This window comes from Rhipicephalus sanguineus, chromosome 2 (assembly GCF_013339695.2).
Source record: "Rhipicephalus sanguineus isolate Rsan-2018 chromosome 2, BIME_Rsan_1.4, whole genome shotgun sequence".
In the NCBI taxonomy this organism is placed as follows: Eukaryota; Metazoa; Arthropoda; class Arachnida; order Ixodida; family Ixodidae; genus Rhipicephalus; species Rhipicephalus sanguineus.
This window is the reverse complement of record NC_051177.1, coordinates 23,356,200-23,383,275: the sequence shown is the minus strand read 5'-3', so window position 1 is coordinate 23,383,275 and position 27,076 is coordinate 23,356,200. Positions and strand designations below refer to the sequence as shown.

The 27,076-nt window shown below is 44.4% G+C and overlaps 1 protein-coding gene across 6 annotated transcripts in view; it reads right to left on the bottom strand.

Moving 5' to 3' along the window:
• Nucleotides 1-961: 961 nt before the first annotated feature.
• Nucleotides 962-27,076, bottom strand: part of LOC119382527 (uncharacterized) — an 84,955-nt gene continuing 58,840 nt past the window's right edge. For 5 of the 6 annotated variants that reach the window (XM_037650260.2, XM_049412229.1, XM_049412232.1 and 2 more), the window contains 13 exons: nucleotides 26,529-26,614; nucleotides 26,306-26,366; nucleotides 22,953-23,154; nucleotides 21,725-21,874; nucleotides 19,755-19,901; nucleotides 16,916-16,963; nucleotides 16,662-16,742; nucleotides 15,167-15,253; nucleotides 12,053-12,126; nucleotides 10,058-10,241; nucleotides 9,590-9,673; nucleotides 4,755-4,860; nucleotides 962-1,132 (listed from right to left, as the gene is read on the bottom strand). In XM_037650260.2, the coding sequence (XP_037506188.1) occupies nucleotides 4,762-4,860; nucleotides 9,590-9,673; nucleotides 10,058-10,241; nucleotides 12,053-12,126; nucleotides 15,167-15,253; nucleotides 16,662-16,742; nucleotides 16,916-16,963; nucleotides 19,755-19,901; nucleotides 21,725-21,874; nucleotides 22,953-23,154; nucleotides 26,306-26,366; nucleotides 26,529-26,614 (1,303 nt within the window). In that variant the 3' untranslated portion in view covers nucleotides 962-1,132; nucleotides 4,755-4,761. The remainder of the gene's footprint in view (nucleotides 1,133-4,754; nucleotides 4,861-9,589; nucleotides 9,674-10,057; nucleotides 10,242-12,052; nucleotides 12,127-15,166; nucleotides 15,254-16,661; nucleotides 16,743-16,915; nucleotides 16,964-19,754; nucleotides 19,902-21,724; nucleotides 21,875-22,952; nucleotides 23,155-26,305; nucleotides 26,367-26,528; nucleotides 26,615-27,076) is intronic. The other variant, XM_049412228.1, reaches the window with a different exon arrangement.

Below are 27,076 nucleotides of genomic sequence, written 5' to 3'. Positions count from 1 at the left end.
CACCAACAATAAGGCTCGACCGTCAAGCTTCTGGGCTATGGGGAAAAGCCAGCTATAAAGGCTGTACGTGGTTCATAGCGAAGTGTATTTCATGGACGCGAAAGCGATGACGGCGACGGCGATCAAAGGTTTCTTTACTTGCAACCCAACACAATCAGTTCAGTACCTCTATTTTTCTCTCCGTCCTTCCCTTTGACGCTTTCAGCGTTTGCTGGATGCATCCGCGAGATGATTCTGGTGACTTGGAGATCATGCTTGGTCATGAAAGAAGTACATTCCTCGGGGTGCCCGCAAAGTGGGGATGGCACGAGGGTCAGGGGCTAAAGAAGTGTTGAATTTACTTAGGCATGCGTTGTACTTTGCTGTGCACGGCGGAGTAGCAGGCCACAGCACTCTGTACTTCAGGCCGACCACTATGCCTTTTTTTTTTCTACAAGTAAACCTTTCTCTTTCTCACCATACGTCTTTCATGAACATCGCTTGCTCAACCAGCATTACAAACTGACTTCATCCCCATGAAGCAGACAGCCAACAGCTACAGGTGACGAGACTATGCTCATTTTGCATGCTACTACTGTGACCTAAGAAGAGGGAGGTGTGCCATTTGCTGCAGGTGGATCTAGTCTTGAAAAAGGTGGCCGGCAACCGCTCTGCCTGAGTGCCACCTATTAAACTCAGTCTGAAGTGCGGATACAATTAAGGAGAGAGGCTTCTCTCCTTTTAACTCCCTTAATCACACGGAGTTGCTGCAGTTCAGCCCGCACTAATCAAAGGTGGCTTAACAAGACAGGTTTCCTGACTAAAACGAGTTTCATGTCACTTAGTACTAGGAGCATAGCCGGTATCAACTAAATACTGCAAGTGAGATGATGAATCTAAGATAACAATATAAAATAATGTGAACGAAAGGAGCTCAGACATCGTGCTTCCTTCGAAGGGTACAGAATAAAGACCACAAGAATAAATATGAACAATTGATGACTTTATTGGTCATGTCAGTGAATGGGCAAAAATACCATTACTTTAATAGGAGAGAAAGTTGCACAAAAATATCGACTAAACATCAAGATCTCAATGACTCATCACTATAACATGGAGTTCATTGCTTTTGATCTATAAACGCTCCACGATCCTGCAAGAGAAAGGAAAACAAGAATGTTAATCTTTCCTCTGAAACACGCTCCACGCTAGTTCACTTCATGTGCCTATCTGCAATGTCACAAGTAACTGAAATGTTCAGATGGCATTGTAACCTACTTTTCACTGTTGCAGCACACTGGTAGCTGACAACTTGATGTTATGCCTTGAAAATCAATTCCTAAACTTTATTTTCTATCACAAGTTGGGGGACAGCAGGCACAAGCTATCACAAACAGTTTGGCAGGATATTGGGGCTGGTAGACATCAACTGGCCATTGCATTTCACACAAAATTAAAACTATGCATTAGTACAAATACAGACATTATGCAAAAAAAAAAAGAAAACGAAAAACGGCCATCTCCACACCGTGAAAGTTGTTGAAACAGTGAAGCTGACGCCCTCCTTCGTCAGACTATTGCCTTTCTATTGCCTATGTCGGGCAGCTTGTTCCTCGGGAGTATGAGCAGTCTTGGCCACTCTGGAAGAGTGAACTCCCGAAGAACCGACACCCTTCTTTATACTCCACCGAGACCTTCATTGACCTACTTCTCGCAAACAGCTGGGCTCTGATGCGCTTTCCGTCAAGCCTCACCCTCAACCCTTTTGGCGCACCTCCCACTGGTTCGTCCTTTCCACGAAACTTGTCAGTCCGTTCAAGAGAAAACTGGGCAGGTGGCAAACTTATGCATATTATAGTCATTCCAGGTAATGAGCGACAGCGTTAATGAAAAGGGAGTATGCGTAATAGTGCAAATACACTTCACCATGCATCCTGTTTGTCCCATACATAATGTTGAGCGTCGGCCCAGCGGTAGAAATAAGGCAGGTGCACATGAGGTGCCACCATGTGTTCCTTACTACAACATCTTTACTGTTTGCAAGCCTAATAGTCACATGAGTGAGTGGGAGGACATCTCGTGTAAGTCAACCCAATAATGACTGCTACGTTCAGTGGTGCCACTGCATACCTGCCAAGTTTTCCGGATTATCCGGGAGACTCCCTTATTTCGACAGTTTCTTACGGTTGTACGGTTAGCACACAAATATCACGGAAATAAAAATTTTTGTGTGTGATCTGGCCAATTTGACAAAAATCCAACCAAATTCGATCCATCTAAACCAATTTAGGAGCCGTTAATCTAAACGTATAGTAGTATTGGTAATATCTCGGTGATGCGAAACCGGCTGCTATGAATTTGTGAAATTCCCCAGCCGAAGTTCACTGTCTTTAATGGGCCAAAATTCAGATGTTCCGAACATTTTTCCGCATCGCAACGGGTAATGCGAACTTTGACACCGAAACCGTTGAGCGATGGCCGAGAGCAGCGTGCCTTCTTTGAAAGTACACATGCGGCCAGCGCACATCCTGCCAGAACTGTGGTTATCATTTGCCGCAACTGTTGTGGACGAAACCGTGGTCGCTCTTGACACGATGATGTATGGCAACGACGAAAAATGACAGAACTCCGCAAGTGCACGCGCGTCCAACACTCACCCAGTCAAAGCGATGCTGCTTTCCGCAAAAGCTACGAACAAAACCGCGGCAAATGTGATCATAGATAGCAACAAACGAAGTGGTTTTGAAGGCACGTGCACGGCCAGCTCACGCGAATCGGAAATGGAACTTCTGTTGCTGCAACCACCGCTGTGAAACTGCGGTTGCAGCGGCTAATGCAGCGGTAGATGAAAGGCAATAAATTAGTAAAAAAAGGCACAGAGCGTTTCAGCGTTCCTGCTGATCTTCGCTTATGATTTATGACTGTGGTGGAGTGGCCTTGGGCATTTAACTTTCAGTTGGCCTCAAGCAAAGCTTTGACGTGCACTTTTGCGGCAGCCAGATGCGCCGTCCCTTACTGGTTCGTACACGTTGACGGAAATACAGTCAACTGCCGATTTTTCGGATGCCTGATTTTCCGGACGTGCTCTAAAATTCGGACACTTTCGCGACACCGTCACCAGCCCCATAGACGTCCATGTATTAGAACGTCCGAAATTTCGGACGCTGAAACTTTTCCGTGTCCGATTTTTCGGACTTTCTGCTCAAATTGCAGGTCCGAAAGGCATTATTTTAAGGCCCACCTCTGCCATGTCTATCATCTCGTAGGTTCAAACCAGCGCTTTCGAGAGTCGATCTGTTTGCGACAGCAGCAGAGTCCAAAAGTCAGCTTTGCCGCAATGCCGAAGCGTTATGGGGTGAAGCAGACCAAAAATTCAAAGGGGCCGCTATCACGGCGCCGTGCGGCGATGTCTTTACGGATAAGCAGCGGAAATGCACGGAGGCGTGATCGCGGCAGGTGGCAAACGCGGCAGTACGGCTTAATCGCTGACAACCCTTACGATAAGCATCTTCAGTTAACTGCTCGGTAGTGCATGTGGCCTAGCGCAGTTGCATGCGTACTGCACGCATTTAATCTAGGCGAGAATCCAAACGCGCCGCGCCGCCATTCCTGCTGCCTCTTTGTGCGAGACCGCCAAGTGCGCCGCACAGACGCGTTGCCTTCATGGACGAAACCAGCTCGTCATTGCCGCGCCCGTGTGCGGTCAGGAATAAAGTGCACATCACGAACCCTTTCATGATAAATGCGTGCGTACGATGTAGCAACAGTACAGTGACAGCGTCAGCTTAGTTGGCGATGTGCTGCACACAACTAGAAACGATTGGCTTGACACGGCAGCAAATGCTCCGTATCGGCGGAGATTTGGCGGTGTGCGTGCGCATCGTTTACATGCGCACACGCATCGGGGAAAGCCGGACGAGTCGTCCGCTTTTTCGCCACAGTCTTTGTGTTCCGCGTCATCGTTTCCAAACGCTCCATGCGAGAGAGCCGTAATCTATCCCGCACTTTGCTGTATCAGCGGCGCTCATCATGAGATGCGAACTTGCAAGTAGCGGTTGGCTTGTAGTTAAGCGGGGTTCGCGGCAGGTACCGAATTTGCGAGAGCTTGGGTGCACACCAAAATTACTGGGAGGCATTAAAGCTATTTCGGACGTGGCTGTGGTGATTTGAACGCTTGAGCGGAATAAAAAAGCATGAATTCATTCTTTCGGACTGCCCGATTTTTCGGACGATCCATAGGGAGTCCGAAAAATCGGACGTTGACTTAAATGTTTTATGCGTATATTGTGGTTTGAAAACCGATTTTGCTAGTTATTGGACGATATGAAATTTCACACAATATGAATATTTTCGCTCCCCCTTGAGATTCGTATCACCAAGATCCTACTGTAGTTGGATACCCTGCCTGCGTTGCTTATAAGCCATTGTAAGCCCACAACGTTGTTTACGCTTACAGGGCTGTTTACCCCCCACCCCCCCTGTCTGTTTCGGATGTTCTTTTGTGAAAAAAAAGGGGGGGGGGGGTTCGAGGGACATTGGCACTGCGCCACGCCCCTCCCCCCCTCCCTCCATTTCGGAAATCACCCGGATTCAGATTCCTTGAACTTGGCACGTATGCACTGTTGAATGTTGCCTGCACGGCAAGCTCAAAATGAACTAGTCATGAAAAGGGCTTGGGCCTCTGTGCAGCTTCTACAATGGAAAAGCTTGCTTTACTTCATGTGCCCGACATACCACCTATAATCACGAACAATTATAAGAAAAGGCTCTCCTACCAAGTAACTAGCTAGGCGGGGGCTGAGAGCCCTCATTCTGGCGAGGAGGGTCGTCTTCTGATTCAGTCCTTGGCACTGCATCTTCATGGGAGACTTCCGATACATCCTGGTATGGTAAGGGGGAGAGGGAGCACACAGAAAAGACAAGAATTCACTATATTCATCAATTGTTTACTGTCTCAAAGTGAAACATGTTTTATGAGAGACAGAAAGAGGGGCTTCAGAGCCCCTGGCGACCTCCAATGCGCATCTAAAAATGCACGGTAAACTAGTGTTCTTGAATTTTGCATGAATTGGAATGCAGCCTCTGTGGCCAGCAATCGAACCCTGGACATAATGCTCAACAGTAAAACACCAGTCACTGAGCGAAAATTGTAGGTATTTAACTAGAGCTGTGCGAATAGCAAAATTTTGGGTGCGAAGCGAATTCGAATATTGAAGTGTGAGTGCGAATCGAATCGAATATTTTTCGAATATTTCTCGAATATTTCTAGGATATTTTTCGAATACTTCGAAGCGAAATTTCAGAAAAAAAGTTAAGGAGGATTCCTAAGGATATTGTTATGAGATAACAATGAAAGTGTTTAAATGTACTTTTGGGCTAGTTGGTTCATAATCGTAGTAGAACAGCGCCGGCGAAAACAACAGACCAGACGAGGAGAAGGACACGTAACACAAGGCGCCTTGTGTTACGTGTCCTTCTCCTCGTCTGGTCTGTTGTTTTCGCCGGCGCTGTTCTACTACGATTATGAAAGTGTTTCATTTCGCTAGGTTGATGAAGCACTGGCTGGGTGGTGTTTCATAGTTGTCTTATCAAGAATGAGGCAATGTAGAGGTCGAATTGCATCTACATACATGATTTGGTGCAACCAAAGTGTTGCGGACAGCACTTTACACGTCATAGGCAAAGATGCCATTTCCTCAGCCTCTCCTCCTCTTTCAACTTTTGTGGAAGCCCAACTGATGTGGCGGACAAGGGTGTGCTCCCTTCAAGTCTGCAGTTCTAAATCTGCCTCGTACACGTCGATATATAAGAACATCTGAAATTTTGGATGCTAAAAAGCTTCGGCGTCCAATTTTTCGGACTTCCTGCCCAAATTTCAGGCCCAAAACCGCATTAATTAGGCCCCCAACTCTGCCACATCTTTCATCTCCATGTTGGAACCAGCGTTTTCTTGAGTTAATACATTTGCCACCGTAGCAAAGCTTGAAAGGCAGCTTTGCCGCAATACCGGGGTGTGATGAGGTGAAGCATATTGAAAATCTAGGGACCACTTCCAATCGGACGTTGACCGTCTTGGCAAAGTTCGACCGTAACGGACCTTGAAAGGCAGCTTTGCCGCAATACCGGGGTGTGATGAGGTGAAGCATATCAAAAATCTAGAGACCACTTCCAATCGGACGTTCACTGTGTGTTGGCAAAAATTGACCGTAACCAGAGTCATTCAATTATCTTTATGGTCACGAAACTGCACCGTCACGCTATGGGCGAGCTTCATACGCTGCTCGAAAATGCCGCAACGCGCCGCCGCTGCGCCACAGAGGCAATCGTCTGCGCCGTCCGCGTATTGAAATACTCGCGCAGTGCGAAACAAGCTGCTGGATATCATATGTTCAAGTTTGAAGAAACGCTGTCGCAGGACTAGGATGCCTAACAGATGTTGCGTGCCGGGGTGCCGTTCCGGCTATAAGGGAAGCAAAAAGGTGTCGTTGTTTTGTTTGCCGTTAGACGAGCAGCAGCGCGAGAAATGGAAGCGGGCCATACCGCTGCAAGGAAGCGGTGATAATTAACTTTGAGTCGAAGTATACACGTGTGTGTGCGAACCATTTCGATGCCTCGGACATTATCACTGTGTATGATTTTAACATCAACGGCGACTCCGTGTCGCAGAAACGCGACAGACCAACGCTGAAGGCTGACACCGTTCCAAGGATTTTTGAGGACTTCCTTCGTATCTCACAAAGCGCAAACCTCGATCTCGCTCATCTACAGTGCGACCACCATGCAAACGACCACGTGAGTCACCCTGAGAAGAGCTACGAGCGTCGCCAACGCCCTGTTTAGACCGCACCGTAGTGCGTGTCGTGCGGAAACGCCTGGCAAGAAAGGGACCAATGGGGAGTGTAACTGCGCGCCGATCACCTGCTAAGTGCTGCACTGCTCGGCCCTGTCGGCTAGACGAAAACAAGTCATATCGGTTGTACGCCAGAATGAAAGCGAAGCACTATTACAACGAATAGAAGCTGTTATTAGAGTCAAGTGCAACTCTCGCCGGCGCACGCAGCGAGCGAGCGAGCGCGCTCACCCACGTTTCTTCCCTATCGAGCTTCCGGACCCAAACAAGTGCAAGCCTTCGAGCCCGGACGCCACGGATAACTCGCTTCAATGTGCCGAATGAGGAAGAACTACGAAGAACACTGCCAGCTTTAACAAAAGTAAGCTGTTCGTCAGCGGTTGTATTCCCGCAGAGTTACCTGCCACAACAACGAAGTGATACGAAGTAGGCTTCGCTACGTCGTCGGCACCAAGCCGGCCGGCGGCCGGTGTGAGTGCGTTGCCGGTGCAGGTGAAAGAAACGTTGCGTAGAATATGCTTCACAGAGAATACTGTCTTCTGGAATAAAGTACAGGTCAAACTGTGTCTTTCTCTACATGCCACAACTGTTGTCAAACATCTAGCGTGAAGGCGAGACGAATCAACTTGCGGCCGGCGGCGTACAGCGAGCGAATTACGAGCATGGTGAAACAGCTGTGCCTGCAGGTGCCAAAAGTCATACAGAAGTCCCCTGCTACGGCGTTCGTAATTATATATCTTGGTATTCTGTCGTTAATCCCCGAATTTTTGTATTTTTTCTGCTGATACCACCGCGAGCTGCATGTTTTAATTGAGCTGGTTTTTTTCCTCCCGGGTGCTCATTTTAAAACAGAAAACGTGTTCAGAAATGTATTTATGCATGCTGAGTGCTAGAAGTAAAAGCGTGAAAGCAAAGCGACCGTTGCGGAAGTTTAGAAAGCTTAAACACCGAGGCTTCCCACACACAACCCCAGCGATAGCAGCGTTTGCATCGCCTCTCAAGCACAGCTGCGCTTCTGGCGGCGGCCGCTGGCTCCATATGAAACTGACGCGGCAGTTTCGTGACCACAAGAAGCATTGAATGACTCTGCCGTAACGAAGCTTGAAAGGCAGCTTTGCCGCAATACCGGAGTGTGATGAGGTGAAGCATATTGAAAATCTAGTGACCACTGTAATCGGACGTTGACTGTCTCTTAGCAAAGTTCGACCGTAACGGAGCTTGAAAGGCAGCTTTGCCGCAATATTGGGGTGTGATGAGGTGAAGCATATTAAAAATCTGAAGGGGTCACTTTCAATCGGACGTTGACTGTATTTGTTTTTGGGAAGTTCGAATAGTTCGAATAGTAAATTTCCAGTGCGAATCGAATCGAATAGCAAACACTATTAGAAAATTATTCGAAATTTCGAATATTCGCACAACCCTATATTTAACGTTTCAGAGACCTACTTGTATACTAATGTCCATGCCTTACACTGCTGCTATAAAGGATAGACAACTGCCTGAAGTGCAATGTCATACACTAGGTGCAAACACCTAGCAAGGTGGTGGAAGGAGTCTTACAAATCTTGTATTCTACCGCAACAATTTTTTCTGCGCACTGCCTCTGTATGATAAACAAGGTTTGACATCCTGTGAATGAAGGTAATGCAAAATTAAATGTTCTCGCCAAATACACGCACAGCAGAACAGTGCAACAAAACCAAATGGTCGATTAGAAAAGAGGCGCACAGAACTAGGTATTGTTTTAGCTTAACACGTTCACTGCGGCGTGTGTCACCGGTGGGTCACAACCTGTGCTCCTCCTATGCGGCCGCAATGTTACGAGCATGCATCTGCTTGCTGATGCGATAACTTCATCACACTTGAACGCAGACGTACGATTCTTGTTGTAGGAGCTTATAAATAACCACAAGAATACTTTTCTGGTGTTAGATACCGTGACCAACCCGTGACGCTCGACGCACTGAATGAAAACATTTTCATGCTGCGTGCGGTGTGACCCACCGCTGACCCACACTCAACAACTCTCCGTTATGTGCCTCCGTCTAAGATTTGAGAATGAAACCAATACATATATTTTTATCGCATTCGACATGGGACGGCGATGTTGTTTTTAAGGAGTAGAGTGGTGGCCCATTTCTCTGTTGTATTGCTCGCCATCATTTTGCCGCGGTTTTACGTTTCACTCTAATAAGTATATGCTTCAGGAGAACTTGCGTTTGGCCTAGTTGGTGCTTACTGTTAGACATTTTGACCGCACAAAAAAGACGAGGACAGAGGGAGATATGACGACACATATACTTATCTAATAATAAGTATATGTAAATGTGATTTTCCTGCTGCTCCGAAACATTTTAGCGCGACTCATGGATCATCAAGGCCTTTACAGACGCAAAAGAAAGCACAACACAGAGGAACCAAATGTGTGTTTGTTTTTTCTGGTGTCAGACACTTTAGATTTCAGCACAGCTTTACGCGAAAGAGGCACAAAATAGCTCTGTGTCTTTCAAATAAGCGCGCCAAGTGCCAGCCGCAAAGGTAGCAGAGCCATCTCTTTCAAGTGAATGAGACAGGCACAGACATGACCCACCGGTGGGTCACGAGGCACCTGGAAGATATGCCGAGTGGCCCGCGGGTGGGTCACTCCGCATCTAAAACGAGACCTCAAGAAAGCGTGCCGCAGCGAATGTGTTAAGAAAAAATGTGAAAAGAAAATCTTGTTTCAGATGTGGTAACTGGAAAGAAGTAAATTCTACATACGGATGCTGGTTGTCTTGAGGCAGCATCATCCATAGGCTGTTCTGCCACACCACCTTCAGCTCCAACTACAGCCCCACTTACAGCCTGCATTCATTCACAAAAGACAGCAGCAAGACAACTTTTCCTCAAACAAGAAGGCTGTGCAAAGGGCACAGTAAATCTGCCTGCTTACATCTAGTAACCAGTGCATATGGCCTTGCTTAGGTCATGTTTGATATAAGTCAACTGACCACTCTCAGTTATGATAATGAGATGACTCACCAAATATCTAAACGATGTTGCAAGCAATATGTTGTAAATGATTCATTCTCATGTGTTAAGTTTGAATTTTCGACACACAGGATGCTACTTCACTACGTCTGAATTCCTTGTAATCAGGTCACGCTGTACCTTCTACACAAGCGTTCTCTGCCGCTAACCCTAATGGCTGCTTCAGCAAGCAAAACAATGTACAGTAACATAACTAACCCCCAACAATGCCGGTGCTGCCACGTCTTCAGGCTGCTGGTCGGTGGCATCTTGCTCAGCGGCAGGCGACTGATCTGCTTCGGCCAAATCTTGGGTTCCCTCAGCCTCGGGCTCAGTTTCCAGTTCACGATCTTCGTCATCTTCCGCTTCCTCACCCTGCTGCTCGCTGCCAGGTGCAAGGCCTCTGCAATGGACGAAATGCAAATTTCTGCAAGCAGGCTTTCCTGCATGTCTCACTTGCCCTAACCAAAATGGTCATTAATTGGACTGTTAAAGCTAAAAGGCACATCTTTAAAGCTAAGATGGCGCAAGGGAAAGAAATATGACAGGAATGGTGGCATCAGCCCATATGCTGACAAGATATTTGTGATTCTGATCTGAATCTGACATTTTGATTAGGCCAGAAAAGCAGTACGGATTCTAGCCTGAAGCAATAGTTGGAAAGACTGCCACTCCGGCATCCCAAGTAATGACGTAATCGCCACCATCCTGTCTAGTTCGGCGGCCTTTTAGAAGGGCAATAACACAAGGCGGAATTGGCACTAGAGTTGATGGCGAGTCATAATGAAAGCAGTCAATGTGGAGGCTACAGTCTCGCGAACCAGCGGCGTGGCGCAAGACGGCAAAGCATTTGATGAGTCGACCTCCGAAGATCCGTCGATGTCACCGTGGTCGCGGCCAGTTTTCACCAGCGGTTATTCTGACATCGCCTCTGTAAAGACAACACAGTTGTCCGCATAAAAAAAAAATCATGAAGCTGCAAGTCGTCAGGGGCTGCTCCATGCACGCGCAGTGAAACCACGCACGCGTGCACGTGTCGAAAACGAAGAGCGAGCTACATATGAGGCGCAAACTCAAGGTGTAACGACACGGAGCAAGAATTTTTTTACTGGCATCACCTGGTGTCACGTTAACGAAGTGCAGTTCAGAGACTACTGCAACAACCGAAGAGTGGCACTGCCTACGCAAAAGCTGTTGTTCTTTCTTTCTTCCATTTTTTTTTTCAGAAAGCCGGCGCGGTTGGCATGGTTGGCACCCGCGAGTGGCTGGATGAGGTTTAAAGGAAGGGAGTGGGGTCACGCCTGCGTATGCACCCGCGGAGGCAAGAAAGCCAGCTTGAGGAGTGTAGGCGTCGCCTGCCTGCCTCGCGCACACCCGCATGCACAAACGAGCGCTCACTCTCACCTCGCAGTCGCCGGGGCTTCGAGTGTGCCATGCGTGACGCCGCCGCTTCGCGCTCTCGTCGGCGGGACAACCGCAGAAGATGCATGTGGCTCCTGCTCGTGTCAAAATGACAAAATTCGGGGCAAAATCCCTAGGTTGTCGGCGGCGAAAATTTGTTATATCAAGGGTGTCTCTTGTCTCTCGGTGCCACTTTGTTATACAGAGGTCACAAATACATGTGCTTATATGGAGTAACGGTGGGGAATAGCAAAACTTCGTAATATCGAGGAATTCGTTGTATGGAGGTTCGTTATAGGCAGGTTTAACTTAGCGACTTTTCCTAATGTTCTTGAGGCATATGTGCTGCCATACTATTTCCTGTTAAGCTAGATAAAGCAAAAGTTGGTAAATTCAGATTAGTCAGAACCAGAATGCCACAGTTCAATTAGTTACTCATGGGAATCACTTCAACCTAAACAGTACTTCCGTGTAAGTAATATTGTTTCCTACTTTTCACCTGCTGCACTTTCAATGCCGATAGGCTGAGAACTTCGACTCAGGCCACCCTTTCAGCATTTGTGTTATAACAAAGCCCTCCTTTTCAAACTCCTTACTTACGCCAAATGCACTTAGTTTTATTTTACGGACCGGGTTCAGCGTGCATCAACTTGAGAAACGTTGATGAGTGTGCCACACAGACTGGGTATGGTTTAGTTCAAGTGAGAAATTTTACACATCATGAAAATGATCCCAGTTACTATAACGTCACTCGAGGCGTATCAAATATGGAGTTGGGTGCCCAAGAATGTTTGAATGATATGCCACACTCACTGTTGCAAAAAAGCCAGTTCAATGTTGTACATAGCCTGCTGCACATCTTGATTCACACCACGCAAGGCATGGGCCTGCAAAAGTGACAATCACAGCCTTCAATAAAACAGTATCAGTAATCACTGTTTGATTTTTAACAAACAGTTGCCTTTGCCTGAGACAGTGTACAAAGTTTTTAGAGATGGTGATTTTCTTATGTAGAGTAATAATACAAACATTTTGCACAGATACATGTGAAAAGCAATAAAACATGCAGTTTATAAGCATCTTGGGCTGCTGTTAATTGGCCAACAGTAATTTATCGGTGGTAAAAAAATCTGAACAGGTTATTATTATATACAGTTAAACCAAACTACAGTGAAACTTCACTCGAACGAACTTCAAGGGACCCCTCGAAAATGTTCGTTAAAGTGAAAGTTCGCTGAAATGAAATTTGCCATGTTACAACTTGTTATCAGGAGCTAAAGAAAACAGCAGTTCTTGAAATGAAATTCGAACCCTTTTATTTGCAATGCTGCTTATTTGAATGTGCATTTCTGCTTATTTAGCATGTTTTAGAAAATCCAGTAATCTTTTGCTGCACTTGTGCACTTAGGACTGCAGTGGTCATGAATTACAAGGGCTACTTATTCGTCCTCTTCTTCCTGAGGTAGGATGCATGCTACAATCTCTTCTGTAGACAGAGTGGCGCATGTCTCAATGTGAGAGTCACAGGTGAAATGGTCCTCAAAATGCAAAGCGCTGCCTGTACCCAGTCTTTCAGACAATTTCTGATCAATATCATGTGAGACGCACATGCCCTCACACACACGCATGCACTCACTCACACACACATGTACGCACGCACGCAATACATGTACACGCACACACATGCACGCGCACACACACATGCACATGCGTGCAGACACGTACACATATGCACGCACGCAAATGCACACACGCTCACGCACATGTCCTTACACACGCGCACGCATGCACTCACACACACATGCAATACATACACACGCACACAAATGCACACATGCACATGCACACAGACGCACACACGCAAATGCACACACGCTCACGCACATGTCCTTACACACGCGCACGCACACATGCACTCGCACACGCACGCACACAAATGCACACACACACATGCACACAGATGCGCATACATACGCACGCACGCATGCAAATGCACACAAGCACAGGCACATACCCTTACACACGTGCACGCACACATGTACTCACACACACGCAGGCACACATGCACGCACACACACACATACATACACAGGCTCACACACACGCGTGCAAGCACACACTCGCAATACACACATGCGCGCACACACACGAGCACGCACGCACACTATCGTGTTTCTTATCGCTAGAGTGCCTTCGCTCTTCGGTGGAGACTGCCGCAAGGTAAGCCAAACCGCAAATGCCTTCGAGCTGCTATCCTTATTGCAGCTACCTCGAATTTTCACTCACGGCCAACGCTGCTTTTCTGCTCAGAACCAAAGATGCCGACGCCGCCGACACCGGAATTTCAGCGAAACGAGCTCTTTAACGCGGTCGCGTCAAAATGCGACCGCTCTCCAGACCAACGTTTGCTGCTGTCGGAAGATTTATATGACAAGAACGCTGTTGGGAAATAATCTTCCGATACAATTACAAAATCAATTTCGTTACTGCGGAATCCCAGTGTACTACTTTATTCACATCTATGTGCATAAGTATATCGAGCGTAATAAACAAGCGAGGCTCCGCAGCAATAACCTACTACACACGGATCGGCGCCTTTCCCCAATGAGCCCCCGTCTGTTAGCGCCACCTGTCGCAGCCAAAAGGAAACAGCCAAGGCTGCAAACACAATCTGGATGCGGCGCTGGTGGCAGAGTCATCACCTAACTTATTCTTACACCGTGACCCAGACCAATGAAACTGTTCAACATGTGGACCAGAAATTGCGATTAGATCGACGACGGACAGTTAGTGGTCTGTCGGATGAATTTCCTTTTGTGGGCTGCACTACAATTGGCACGAGTGTATCTGAAAAGCTCGGATATCACTAAGAGTGTGCAAGGTCGGCATCAAAAATGCTTACTGACCAACTCGAACAGCAAAGAATTCCCAGGCGGGGACCTTCAATGCAGAGGGACTAAAGAAAGTGGTGCAGCAGTACGAAGTGCTTAGAAGTTAAGTGTGATTATGTAGAAAAGTGAACAGGTTTGTACTGAACTAATGCCGCCAATAAAAATTTTTATTTATGAATATTTATTTTATGGGGACCAAAGGCCCTTACTTTTTGAATAGCCCTCGTATTTGGGTGAGTGGTGTGATTAAGAGGGTGCCACACAGAGCATGCAGAAACAACCACTTGCCATCGCGTGCTTTCTCCCATGATTCCTCGTCGTTGCGCCTGTTGTACAGGGTCACCGTTCGTGTCTCCGCTTTCTTTGCTCACTCAATGTGTGCAGCAAGACTTAAGAACTTGGCCATTTGCAACGAGGCTTGCAATAATCAATGCAGTCGAACACAGATAAAAGAAGTGTGACGTCACCGTTGCATGCAGCATCCCAAGAAGCATGCTGAATATGATACTGGAAAACGAGGCCAACATTAGGGCCAAGGCCAAAAAGTTTTCCGGCGCCCGATGAGTACGCACAGCTTCGTATGAAGATTTTGAGGCGTCGTTTACATCAATACCACTTTTTATTGCGTATAACGCGCCCCTGCGTATAACCCACACCTTCAACTACAAACCACGGAAAAAATCCCCGCATATTGCCGTGAAGCAGTCTTTCTTGCATTATCCTGAAGCTATGCCGTGAAGTCAACTTGCACACCGAACTTCGCACCAAAAATATGGCAAATTCTTTTAAAGTTTTATATTGAATTATATGATATATCAAACCAATTCCCGTTTTTTTGCCAGTTCGATATAAGCGGGTTTGACTGCAGTCATACAAGAACAAAAAGGCAGTTCATCTGATGTCTCTAGCAACCTAACTCCTGTCTAACTTTAGTTAGGTAAAGTGAAAACTGCTGTCATGTTACATTAATTGAATGTAGGCTCATTCTTCATCAGTTGAATCACTAGTTACCTAGCAGATAAATCAATGGACTGACCTCTGCCATCATGAGCATGTTGTCCAATACTGGCAACGACTCTGCAACAGGGCCCTCACCACCTGGCTGAGGCAGCTCTGCAGCTTGCTGAAAAATTGGCAAAGTGACAATTAACGTGAGCCGCATTCACCAAAATACACAGTTAAATCCCAAAAGAATAGTTTTTGTTACAAATAATGGTTTTTCAGTTCTCCAAACAACAAGCCACAGAACAGGAGGCAATAACGAAAAAGCCCTTCAATGACAAACATATCTGAGGTGGACTGTCAACTTGAATCAGTGATTGAGTGAGTGAATGAGTGAGAGAGAGAGAGAGAGATGAGGAAGAAAAGGCTGGGAGGTTTTTAAGGACATGCTGTGTTGTCTACTCTAGACTTAAAGATTGGGAAAGAGTGCAGGTATATAAGAAAAAAGAAAAGACAAATATTAACAAAGGGATATACATAGTTATATTGCACCCTTGCAGGGGAATGTTAGTTAACTGATTAGTATAATGGCATGCACCACCTGCTGAAGCAAATTCTGCTCTACAACACATGGTAAGCCATGCACCGTCGACTTCTCTAGTCTGGTTTGTCTTGTTGACAATGGAGACATATGATGGCAATTTCATCAGGCATAGCTGTGAATGCATCAGATTTTGCAACCACTGTGGTGATGGATGATAGCTATGGTGCTGTAGTTGACAACGGCTCTTAGTCTAATAATAAGAGGCAAGTGATGTGTGTCCATACCACTCTTAAGGCCGTGAAAGGAGTGCTAGTAAGCTAGAGCGAGAGCAGAGTCAGCTTTGTGAACATGCATGCATTGTATGCCAGCATAGAGGATGAAGCTATAAAAAATGAGCCAGCTGACAATGGTGGTGACAATAATGAGCCCACCTATGTGCCTGCTTAATTAAGGATCCCTGAATATCTACAGTTCGGCCAAATATATTGGTGGTGACAGTAAGGTGCTGCACATGATTAGCAGACTAAACAGCATGACCCATTCTATGATGAACCACCACACCAAAGATTAGTTTAAGTATGCTTGAAATGCAAAGAACAGCGGTGACACATTTGTGTTGTGAAGCTGTACCCTTTTTTCACAGATGCATTTTTTTGCTTTTTCACTGATTTCAATTTAATAAGGTTTCACTGAACCATGTCAATTCTGTTTACTTCAAGCAGTGTGGCTTTTTCTAGAATACATTATCTGCATTATATTGCCTCATTTTTAAACTGACCATTTATTAAGTATGGTTCAGAATTTGCAGAGGAAAAGCACTTCTGTGTCCCACATACATATGAGTTAACCTGAATCTCTCAAGGAGTGGAATAATTAGTAAAGGATAGTTTGGAAAAACATAGGGAGGCACCGTCAAGGAAGATCTGAACGCTTGCAATAAGGCATGAGAGCAGAATGAATGCACTGAAGATTGGAAAAGATCCACAAATCGAATACACGCACCAATATTTGCAAGAGACCGACCAACAGTGCAGCTGACACTTACTGGAGCTGAAACTGTTGTGTCTTTCTCTGGCCAAGTCTGCTCAAACACAGGATCTATCGGTCTGGCCGAAGCTGCTTGATCCTAGAGACAGAAATGCAAACTAAGCTGTAGATGGGACATTCATCAAGTAATACAGTCAGTCAGAACTATCATAATGATAGTTCTCAAAGATGTAAGTACAAAAGTGCAGATGACTGCACTGTAGTTTTCATTCAAATGAGGACTATGTAATATATACAGAAAATTCAAGAAACCTCATTGGTGCCACAGTCCCTCTCTGCTACCATGTGCTCAGCAGGAGCCTGAAAGAAAATGTGACATCACATTACAGGGCTTTCACCACAGGCTGCTCTAACCATGCGACAATGTGAAGCAGTCAAGTTTAAACTGCTTTACTCTTTTGCTTTTGCATGACAGTCTCTATGGAGTTGCAACTAACTACCTAGTATTAACATTTGTACTAGTACAAGTAGATCGTAACAGTTTTAACGTCAAACATAGATTAATGCATTATTTTAAAAACACATTTGGGACACCAGTAAATCGGGTTGAGTAACAAGCTCAGGAATTTAACACACAAAAGATACAAGACTCCCTTCAAGATAGAGGTTATGTAGAGTACTATGAAAAATTATCCTGAAACAGTAAAGCATGCAGCAACTAGTTCTAACAAGAATGGTGCTAAAAGTTAAAAAAGAAAAAGAAAAAGTTATGCATAATGTGATGGTGACAATAGTTCATCCTGCTCGACATCTTAATGGCATAAAAGATGCTGTAGTGACAACCTCAAGATGAAATCTGGCTACCTAAGGTTCTTAATGCACATTACATTTAACTAGCCTTGTGCGAATATTCGAACGAATATTACAGTATTCGAATTCACTTCGATTTGAATTTAAGTTATTGCAAATTTTGAAGTATTTGAAATGAACGAAAATGTGTATGTTAGTCTGCATGTAGCCCCCCTGTAAAGGTAGTTTCACTGCAGTCGAGGGGTGCTATATTGTGAATACTCCGAAAATTCGCACTGCCGCGAAGCCCCACTGCAAGGTTAAATGAACATATAACCCTCACATCGATTCATCGTTTTTAAAGTTTAAAAGCTTGTTATACCGGCTTATATGCAGTATAGTAAATTTTAGAATGTAACATATTTTACAGGTTATCACTTGCATTGTACCGAAAGTCAAATCTTCTACTATTCAAAGTTCCTTCCGCTTCTTTTGAACCAAAAAGAATGACATTTGCACATGCCTTGTTCCAATTAAAAAAAGATAGTGTGCGGGTTATTTGGGTCATGACAAATATGCTCATTTTTCTTTATAATATGTGATAAATACTATTCGAATTCGATTTGAAATTATTCGACCATATCACTATTCACTTCGAATACGCTTCGAAGCTAAAATGTACTATTCGCACAAACCAACACTTAAGGGGGGACATGGCACTTGAAAAAAAGTTTTTTATTTCTTGATCAATTTTGATGAAACTTCCCGAGTTTATGTATATTTGTGTGCTAATTTCAAGCATGCAATTATTTTTATAGTATGATGTGTAGTTTTTAAAATACAAAATATTTCATGTGCCACTTGGGGAGCAAGTTTTTTTCTAAACTGAGTTAGTTACAAAGTAAATCTGCATATCACGATAATCTGCAATCAGAACTGTGTGCAGTGCAACAAAAATGAATGTTCTAAACCCATTAGAACAAAAGTTATGGTATGTTGAACATTCAAGAGTGAAATTCTAGCTTGAAATTGACTCACTCGCGAATGTTCAACATAACATAACTTTTGTTCTAATGAGTTTAGAACATCCATTTTTGTTGCACTGCACACAGTTCCGATTGCAGATTATCGTGATATGCTGATTTACTTTGTAACTAACTCAGTTTAGAAAAAAACTTTCTCCCCAAGTGGCACATGAAATATCTTGTATTTTAAAAACTGCTCAATACACTAGAAAAGTAATTGCATATTTGAAATCAGCACACAAATATACATAAAGTCGCCAAGTTTCATCAAAATTGAACAAGAAATAAAGAAAACTTTTTAAGAGCAGTGTCCCCCCTTAACCCTTTGAGGGTTTCTGCCGTACATGTACAGCATCACCTAACAGGCACCATAGGGTTTTCGCTGTACATGTACAACATAGCCTGTATGTTTAAAATGCGAGAATTTTCCTACCATTTCTTTTGCTTGGCATGTGCTGCCACACTTCGGGAATACGTGGAATTTTTTTATGCACCAATGACTCTCCGGTGTTTTTTCTTCTCTTTCCAAAGTAGCGCCGGCTTTCTCTTGCGCATCCAAGTGCGCGTGCGTGGTGCGGCTAGTTTTGTTTTCGTCCTTCGGGTGGCTATCGCTTCTCGCACCTGCAAAGCTGATGGCTGCCTGGTTTCTAATCTCTCAAAGGGTGACCGCTTGTTACTCTCTCATTTATTGCTCCTTGGGGTGCTATTACATCTGTTTCCGTGCGGCGCTAAATTATACAAATGATGCCGCCGTAGGTGCATTTCCTGTTTTGGGGACTCAGAAAACTAACTCCGTCTCGTTGACGATAAGACGAAGGATTATTATAGCTTTTTCACTCGTTTTGCTTTCCGGACGGTCGCACAACCATACAGTTTTCTACCGTGCGCGCCGGTTGTTCTGCTGCTAGTGAGTCGAGGGGCGATTCTTCTGATGTGGACTATTCCCCAAGTGTATTTTTGTATGTCTGTGAACTATGTTTAATGCTACAACGCACAATTTTCATTTATAAAAAATTGTATAAGTGCTTTTTTTAGGATTTTGCTTGATGTTACTCACGAATAAACCATGTGTATGTAACAACAAAAATGATTTTTTGGTCACTTTACGGTCACGCAAAATAGTTTAGACAATTTTTTCCTTAAACAGAATCATCTGAAGAATTTACTTCAGCAATAAAAAAAAATACACATTTTTGGAGTGCATTTCGCGAAAAAATTTGACCCTCAAAGGGTTAAAGAACATCTATTAGTACAACTATGTGTATGTCCAGTAGAAGTTACTACAATAGCAACAAGGCAAGGGAACAGCACACCATCCCAGTGCAGTGCCCACTCACAGTTCTTTCCATGGAAGCAGCAGCCATTGTGGAAAGCTGGGGAGGCTGGCTAGCAGGGCTGCACAGTGGTTTAGCTCTCTTGCGTGCTGTGACTGCCGCCAGAGGCCTTGAAATGTTCTTGTCAAAGGATGAATCTGACAGGGTTTCCTAAAGAAGCACCAAAGATATGAAAACAGCAGTTGGGTGTTGCTCAAAATCAACGCACAATCTCTAAAGTGGTCAATCAACTGTAGCCACATAATGAGGGACGTGAAATGCAAAATGCTGAAACATGTCATTAAGGGACATTTAAAACAAGACTGGGAAGGTATCTTTTTAAAGAAATGCTCTTCTCATAAAGAACACGTGCAATGCTCATCCCAACAGAGACGAGTATACTTTCTTGAATAAAGTACACTGTAGCATGTGATCACGAACACCTCACTGGCAACACTAGATGCACAGCAAACTACACCATTTGCTACTACAAATGCTTACAGCAGCCTACAGGTTTAGTTGTGAGTGCAGATGGCAAGTGCATTTTTATGAGGGAATCATAGCATTGCTTTTTAACATTGACATTGCCTCTTGGCTGCTACAGCTATTACAGTTCCGAGGTGTTAAGTAATATCAATAATTTCTTGTGTTATGGTAAGCAAGGGAACTCTGCAATGTAACAGCTTATATCAATGCAATATCAGTGCAGCTTGACGAATGCCAATAAAATAGCATGCTACAACTACACGTGTGCTGTAGAAACAATAAGAAAATCAGATTTGCTGCAGTTACAATGAAGATACATGGGAAAACCAATGTTTATGGTCACTGTTATGTAAGAGAGCTACAACTTCAAGACAAGCAGAGCAAAGCGGCTATATTCAAACACTTCAACATAAACGCAGGAAACCTTATTTTATTATTGTTATTCACATGTGACAATGATAGCCCACAAAACTACTGTAGCCATGTAATTCTACAAAATCTGTACCTAGTTTTAAGGCACCCAACAAAAATTACTCATCGCTGTATCCCTTCACCACACATGAGCGACTTTCAAATTTTCAGCTGCTATGAACCCATCAAGGTCAAGGGTATCCTCAATGTGAGCATGTGTGCTCCCTTAGCACAATAAAATTTGTTTTATGCAGAAATGTGCACAGAAAATAAAACATCCAAGTTGGATCCATGGCCTACGTGTCTTATGTGTCCCATCAATACATGGTTTTATAGGTTCATTCACACCTGCGACTAGCACCAGTCACGCCACTACTTGCAACTGGTGACTAAAAAGTGACTCAAGCTGACCGGTATTCATACCTGTGTGTGACTTATACGTGCCACCACACTGAATTCACGTCTGCTCACATATGGCTCGCATTGCCATTGCCCCGTAAAATAAGCTGATGTCCTGTTCCTGCACATGTGATTGGTTCAGAGGTTCGCAACTACAGTTGCATGACTGAAAATATCAAGCAGCGAGAGAATGAGCCAAAGCAGCCGCTTTGCGACTAACTTAGTCGCGCGACCGGTGCTAGTCGCAGCTGTGAACGAGCCTTCTGACTATTTTATTTATGTTCCGTGACAAGTATGCTGAGGCCAAGTGAAAGCCAAGGTTGCTAAAACTGCGAGTCTGGAATGAATGTTTTAGAAAACACAAGTTCCCTAAAAAAGGTCGTCACAAAAATCGTGCTGATTGCTAATCCTTTGATTCCACATCTTTTGGCAGCTCATGCTTATTAGGGCAATCTGATTTCCTTACAGCAATCCCTGCCAAGCCCTCTGAGTTCCCTCATAGACTACCTAGGATTCACAAACCACAGTTAACAGGATGCATAGGAACAACACAATTAATAAAAAATATTTGAACCTGCTGGCACGAAAAAACCTAGCAACAAGACTTCCAGGAAGGTGGAAGTGTTTCTTGCATTATAATCAGTGACTACGCCAAAATCAACTTGGTATACAGCTATGTACAAAAAATAGAGGTCTACCTCAATCCTGGACCGGCTGTCATTTGCAAATTCCACGCTAGCCACGAGGTCAGGTGATGACTCGGAGGCACCTCTTTGAAACATGAGGTGGCGGTCACCATTTTGTGCCCGATTCTCTTTGGGGATGTTGCTTTTTGTTGACAATGGAACCTGTTGAAGCAATTAGTAAGAAAAAATAAACCAGTGAAAGTTATTCAGTTCCATAGCTCGTTTAAATGCTCTCATTTTATCTAACATACCAAGAAGCAACTACCACATGACTTTTAAATAACTCCCTTTGAAACTGCATGCATGATTCCTAATGAAAACATACATTTTTTTTTCTCCGCTTTCACTTCTGTAAGGCATGCACCGTATATGAAAAGCCTGGACCAATTCTTTGTGGTTGCCTTGCATTGGGCCAGGAGGTCAGCTAGGTACAATCGTGAATGTATTAATGCTTTGTGTAAAACGGAGGACATGTAAGCTAGGTAAATGCAGCTGGGAGCGTCCACTCACTTAAATGAATGTGGAAGGAAGTGCGACCTCAGCTCTACCCACCAATTACACTCAAACCTCGATATAACGAACACGGATATAACGAATTATCGGTTATAATGAAGTAAATGAAGAATAATCTTGTCATAGCTACAGTGCTACAAATAAATGATAATAATGAATTTTCGGATATAACAAAGTTATTTTTGTGGCAGATGTGACTTTGTTATAATGAGGTTTGAATGTATGTTCAGCTTTCAAAACAACACAGCGCCAAAAAAATTCTCTCACTGCTCTCACGCAAAGGCTCTTTTCTCTTCTGTCTGAGTGTGTCCTTTTGTTTGTGCCAATTTCTCACATCAGCTATGCAATACAAACTAGCCCAGCAGCTTGTACCTCTCAGCTGCTCAGTCTTGGCACATATTATAAATAGTATAATGACAGAATAACCAAATTTTACCCATAGCCCGAGACTACCTTCTAGGTTCTGCTAGCATTTGTGTGTTAAAACTCTCTAGATGGTTTGTGCAAAAGAGTTAGTTATTGTCAAAAAAGCTTAACAGTTGACATGATCTTAGCGCACATTGGGCTGAATCTGGAAAAAAGAACTGAAGAACGATTTCTTGTTAGCCCCAAAGAAATGAAGAATGGTTGAGTGCTGTGGGATATTCACGGAGAATCACTGCGTGATAGAAGCAAAACTACAGGGTGTACAAAAGGACGAAACAAACGGTTTATAACACTAATGTACCTTGCGTCGTGCACCACCACATGCCTGGCCCGAGGTGAGGTCAGGCTGGGGACTGTTGAGGAGCTGCAGTTGGTGGAGCACTGCAGCCAGGCTAGCTGCGTCTTCTTTGCCTTCGAGCAATCGTGACACTTCAGCCCCAATGGACATTTTCAGGACATCACATGCGGGCTGCTGCTGTTGCTGCTGAGATGCTGGCCGTCTACTGGTTGAGACAGTGCAAAGAAGCGGCTATTCATACACTGCACGGCAATACAAGCTTCAAGGGCATCTATAAAATGCTCCAGATTTCACTGAAAATCTTGGAGGACGCTTGAGCTTCGCCTTCAAGAGTAGAACGCAATAGCGTAATCGAGATGTGTGCGCATCGCCTTCTTATGGCTAGCCTGGCTTCGGTTCTGAGCGGGCACCTCAACCGTGCCGCAAAGAAATGAACATATGTGTGCCGAACATCGGCCATTTTAAACTATCCTGAAATGCCTACTGCAAGTACTGTTGCAAAGTTCCCACCCCGCCATAATTCTTCCCTTTGTGAATCAGCAAAGGGCCCACTACGCGTCCATAAGGCAATACGTGAACCTATGCAGCTGCTCACTTTGTTGATGCTTTTGCTGCTGCTGCTGCTGCTGATGATGATGATGATTAAATATGCCTGAGCGCTTTGTAATGGGTGGGCCTTTAAGAAACCCCCTCATTGCGTAATTCACATGCTTTGACGGTTGGCGCAATTCCACGCTTCTGTCACGCAATATTACATGTGCAAAGGAGACTCCTTCCACTACATGACATTCATATAGTGTTTTTTCCGAAGCAGTTTCAATTAATGACATGGCTCTGTGGTGGAACACCTGCTTGCCTTGCAGAAGGCCTGGGCTCGATTCTTACTCAAACCGAAGATTTTTAATTTTATTTGCATCTTTCTCGATTTTTCCGTCACGGACAACGCTCATTTTTCGCTCACAACCAACGACGCCATCACCATAATTTCTGTAAAACAAGTTCTGTAACGATATCGCGTCAAAATGAGCTTTCATGCCTCGACTATAGCAGAAGGCCTATTTGTGAAAATGTAACGGAGGGCTCCATATACATACTTCTTCGATCTCTGAAATGCTTAGTATACAAGTGCCTCTAGATTCTGCAGTTGAAACTCGATCTAACGAAGTGATGGTGACGCTCGAATTATTTAGTTAAATTGGGAAGTTCATAAAATCGAGAAAGGGATTTTTTGGTTTCTTGAAATCTAAAATTGTAACATAGCGACAACTAAAAGCTACCAGCTTGCCACCAATCAATCTACTCCTGTGCATGTGAAAAGTCCGCGAGGGTGGCCCGAGGGCGGCCCTGACATGGAGCCTCCCATGTCGCCCGGACATAGGGGACACCATGTCCGGGTAATGCAGGCCAGAAAGAGGGTTATGTGAAACAATGACGAGTGATATGCGGAGACACAGAGAATGAATGAAGTGATTGTGCAAGCAGCCTGCGCCAGAAAGTTGCAAAGCGACAATTAGTGCCACGAAATCACAAACCCAACCACCACAGCCCATAGCACCATCTGGTACATAAGAGCGCTACCGACTGCAGAGTCCATTGCTCCACGCATGGGCGCGGTGTGCAGCCTTGTCAAACTAAAGCTCTAAGGCCGTGAGTAGGGCACCTAGACGTTTTAATGTGATAGCGTTGGAGCGCATGCTCGAAGAAAAGCCCGTCTCTGCAAAACTGGAAGAAAATCACTGCTTTTTGACTAAGTTATTTCTGGAAAAACTTCGTTAAATCGGGTTTGGTGGCCAAGCTAGCTCATTAATTTGGATTTATGATAACACTGAGCCCTATGGGTATTTGCTGGGGAATGAAAATTTCGATAGATTGGGAACTTCGTAAAACCGCATTTCATTAGATAGAGTTTTTAAATGTGTGTTCATCAGAATTTAGTCAGGAATCGCACATCTTATAAAGAGTAGCAGACTCATGTTCAGAGGGCCACTGGAGCAAGAACTAGACATTTGTAACAGCACAGTTTTGTTTCAATTCTAGTAAATGAATGCCCTGCTAGAACTAAGATTCATTCTGTAACAGTCATGGTTACTCTATATCCTCTTTACTACCTTATATTTCATAGTCTTCTCCGTTTGTCAGAAAACAAAAAAATTAGGGGTGTGCGAATATTCGAAATTTCGAATATTTTTCGAATAGTGTTTGCTATTCGATTCGATTCGCACTGGAATTTTACTATTCGAACTATTCGAACTTCCCAAAAGACAAATGCAGTCAACGTCCGGTTGAAAGTGACCCCTTCAGATTTTCAATATGCTTCACCTCATTACACTCTCGTATTGCGGCAAAGCTGCCTTTCAAGCTCCGTTACGGTCGAACATAGCCAAGAGACAAAGTCCGGTTGGAAGTGGTCCCTAGATTTTCAATATGCTTCACCTCAACACACCCCCGTATTGCGGCAAAGCTGCCTTTCAAGCTCCGTTATGGTCGAACTTAGGGCCAAGAGACAGTCAACGTCCGTTTGGAAGTGGTCCCTAAATTTTCAATATGCTTCACCTCAATACAGTATTGCGGCAAAGCTGCCTTTCAAGCTCCGCTACGGTCGCAAATGTATAAACTCAAGAAAACGCTGGTTCCAATATGGAGATGAAAGATGTGGCAGAGTTGGGGGCTCAATTAAAGCTGTTTTGGACCTGAAATTTGGGCAGGAAGTCCGAAAAATCGGACGCCGAAGCTTTTTAGCATCCAAAATTTCAGATGTTCTTATATATCGACGTCTACGAGGCAGATTTGGAACTCCGGACTTGAAGGGAGCACACTCTTGTCCGCCACATCAAGTTGGCCTTCCACAGCAGTTGAAAGAGGAGGAGAGGCTGAGGAAATGGCATCCCTGCCTATCACGTGTAAAGTGTTGTAGGCAACACTTTGGTTGCATCAAATCATGTACATAAATACAATTCGGCCTCTACATTGCCTCACTCTTGATAAGAAAGACAACTATGAAATATGACCCCACCAGTGCTTCATCAACCTACCGAAAAGAAACACTTTCATGTTGCTATATCACAAGAACATACTTAGGGATTCTCTGCAACTTTTTCTGTAATTTCACTTCGAATTATTCGAGAAATGTTTGAGAAATATTCGAAAATTATTCGAAAATATTCGATTCGATTCGCACTCAATCTTTATTATTCGAATTCGCTTCGCACCCAAAATTTTGCTATTCGCACAGCTCTAAAAAAAATACAGCCTTTACAACTTTCAAGCGGCTGAAGGCTTCTGCAGATACTACTTCAGAGTACCATATATGCGAGTGCATTTGTGTTACATAGAAAGAAAGAAGTACGTCACAGCACCTGGGAGATATATTGAGGGCTTCAGCAGCATGTTCCACACCACACACATGGCCTTGAATACCTAACAGCAGGAACATTCAAAATAAAGAGATGAAGGCATACAGGCACACATGACTACACTGCGTCAACAATGAAAAAGTTCTTCCCTCGTTCCCTGCCATTTCCAAAGCATCTCTGCCACTTTCAAGATGAGAACATAAACGAAAATAAGAGGCATCCTTACCATTGGCTTGCTTTGAGTCGTTCGTTCGATTCCCAGGTGACTCCTGAGGCCACACATTTTGCACAGGCCTCACATGGCTAGGCTGACTGCAAAGGAGAGAGGCAACACTGATGACATGAATCAAGAGTGATGGTTGCTGGCACAAGTTAGACGTTTGGCTTATCATGAAGCTATGAAGTAAACACCACAACAAAATAAGGTCAATTTTGTTTTGGAGGTAAATCTAAGATTGTCAGAAAGTACTCCAGCCTCACGCTGGTGCAAGACAACGGGGTAAATGATAAAATGATGTGATGAATGCAAAAATATTGCGCGATAATGGAGTTTGAAATTGTAAGTGGCAATGGGAAATTGTGCAGTTAAAACGACTGAGAAGGGCAAAAGAGGGCAGCTTGCACTGCAAATTTTGTTCTCTCAATTGCACTTTTTTCGTGGGAAACACTCCAGAAATACTGTTCCTGATGTGCACAGTCCAAACAAACCAAGCACTGACCTTCCGGAGGAGGAGCAGTGTGGCGCAGTGATGCTTGTGATGGAACTATACAGCT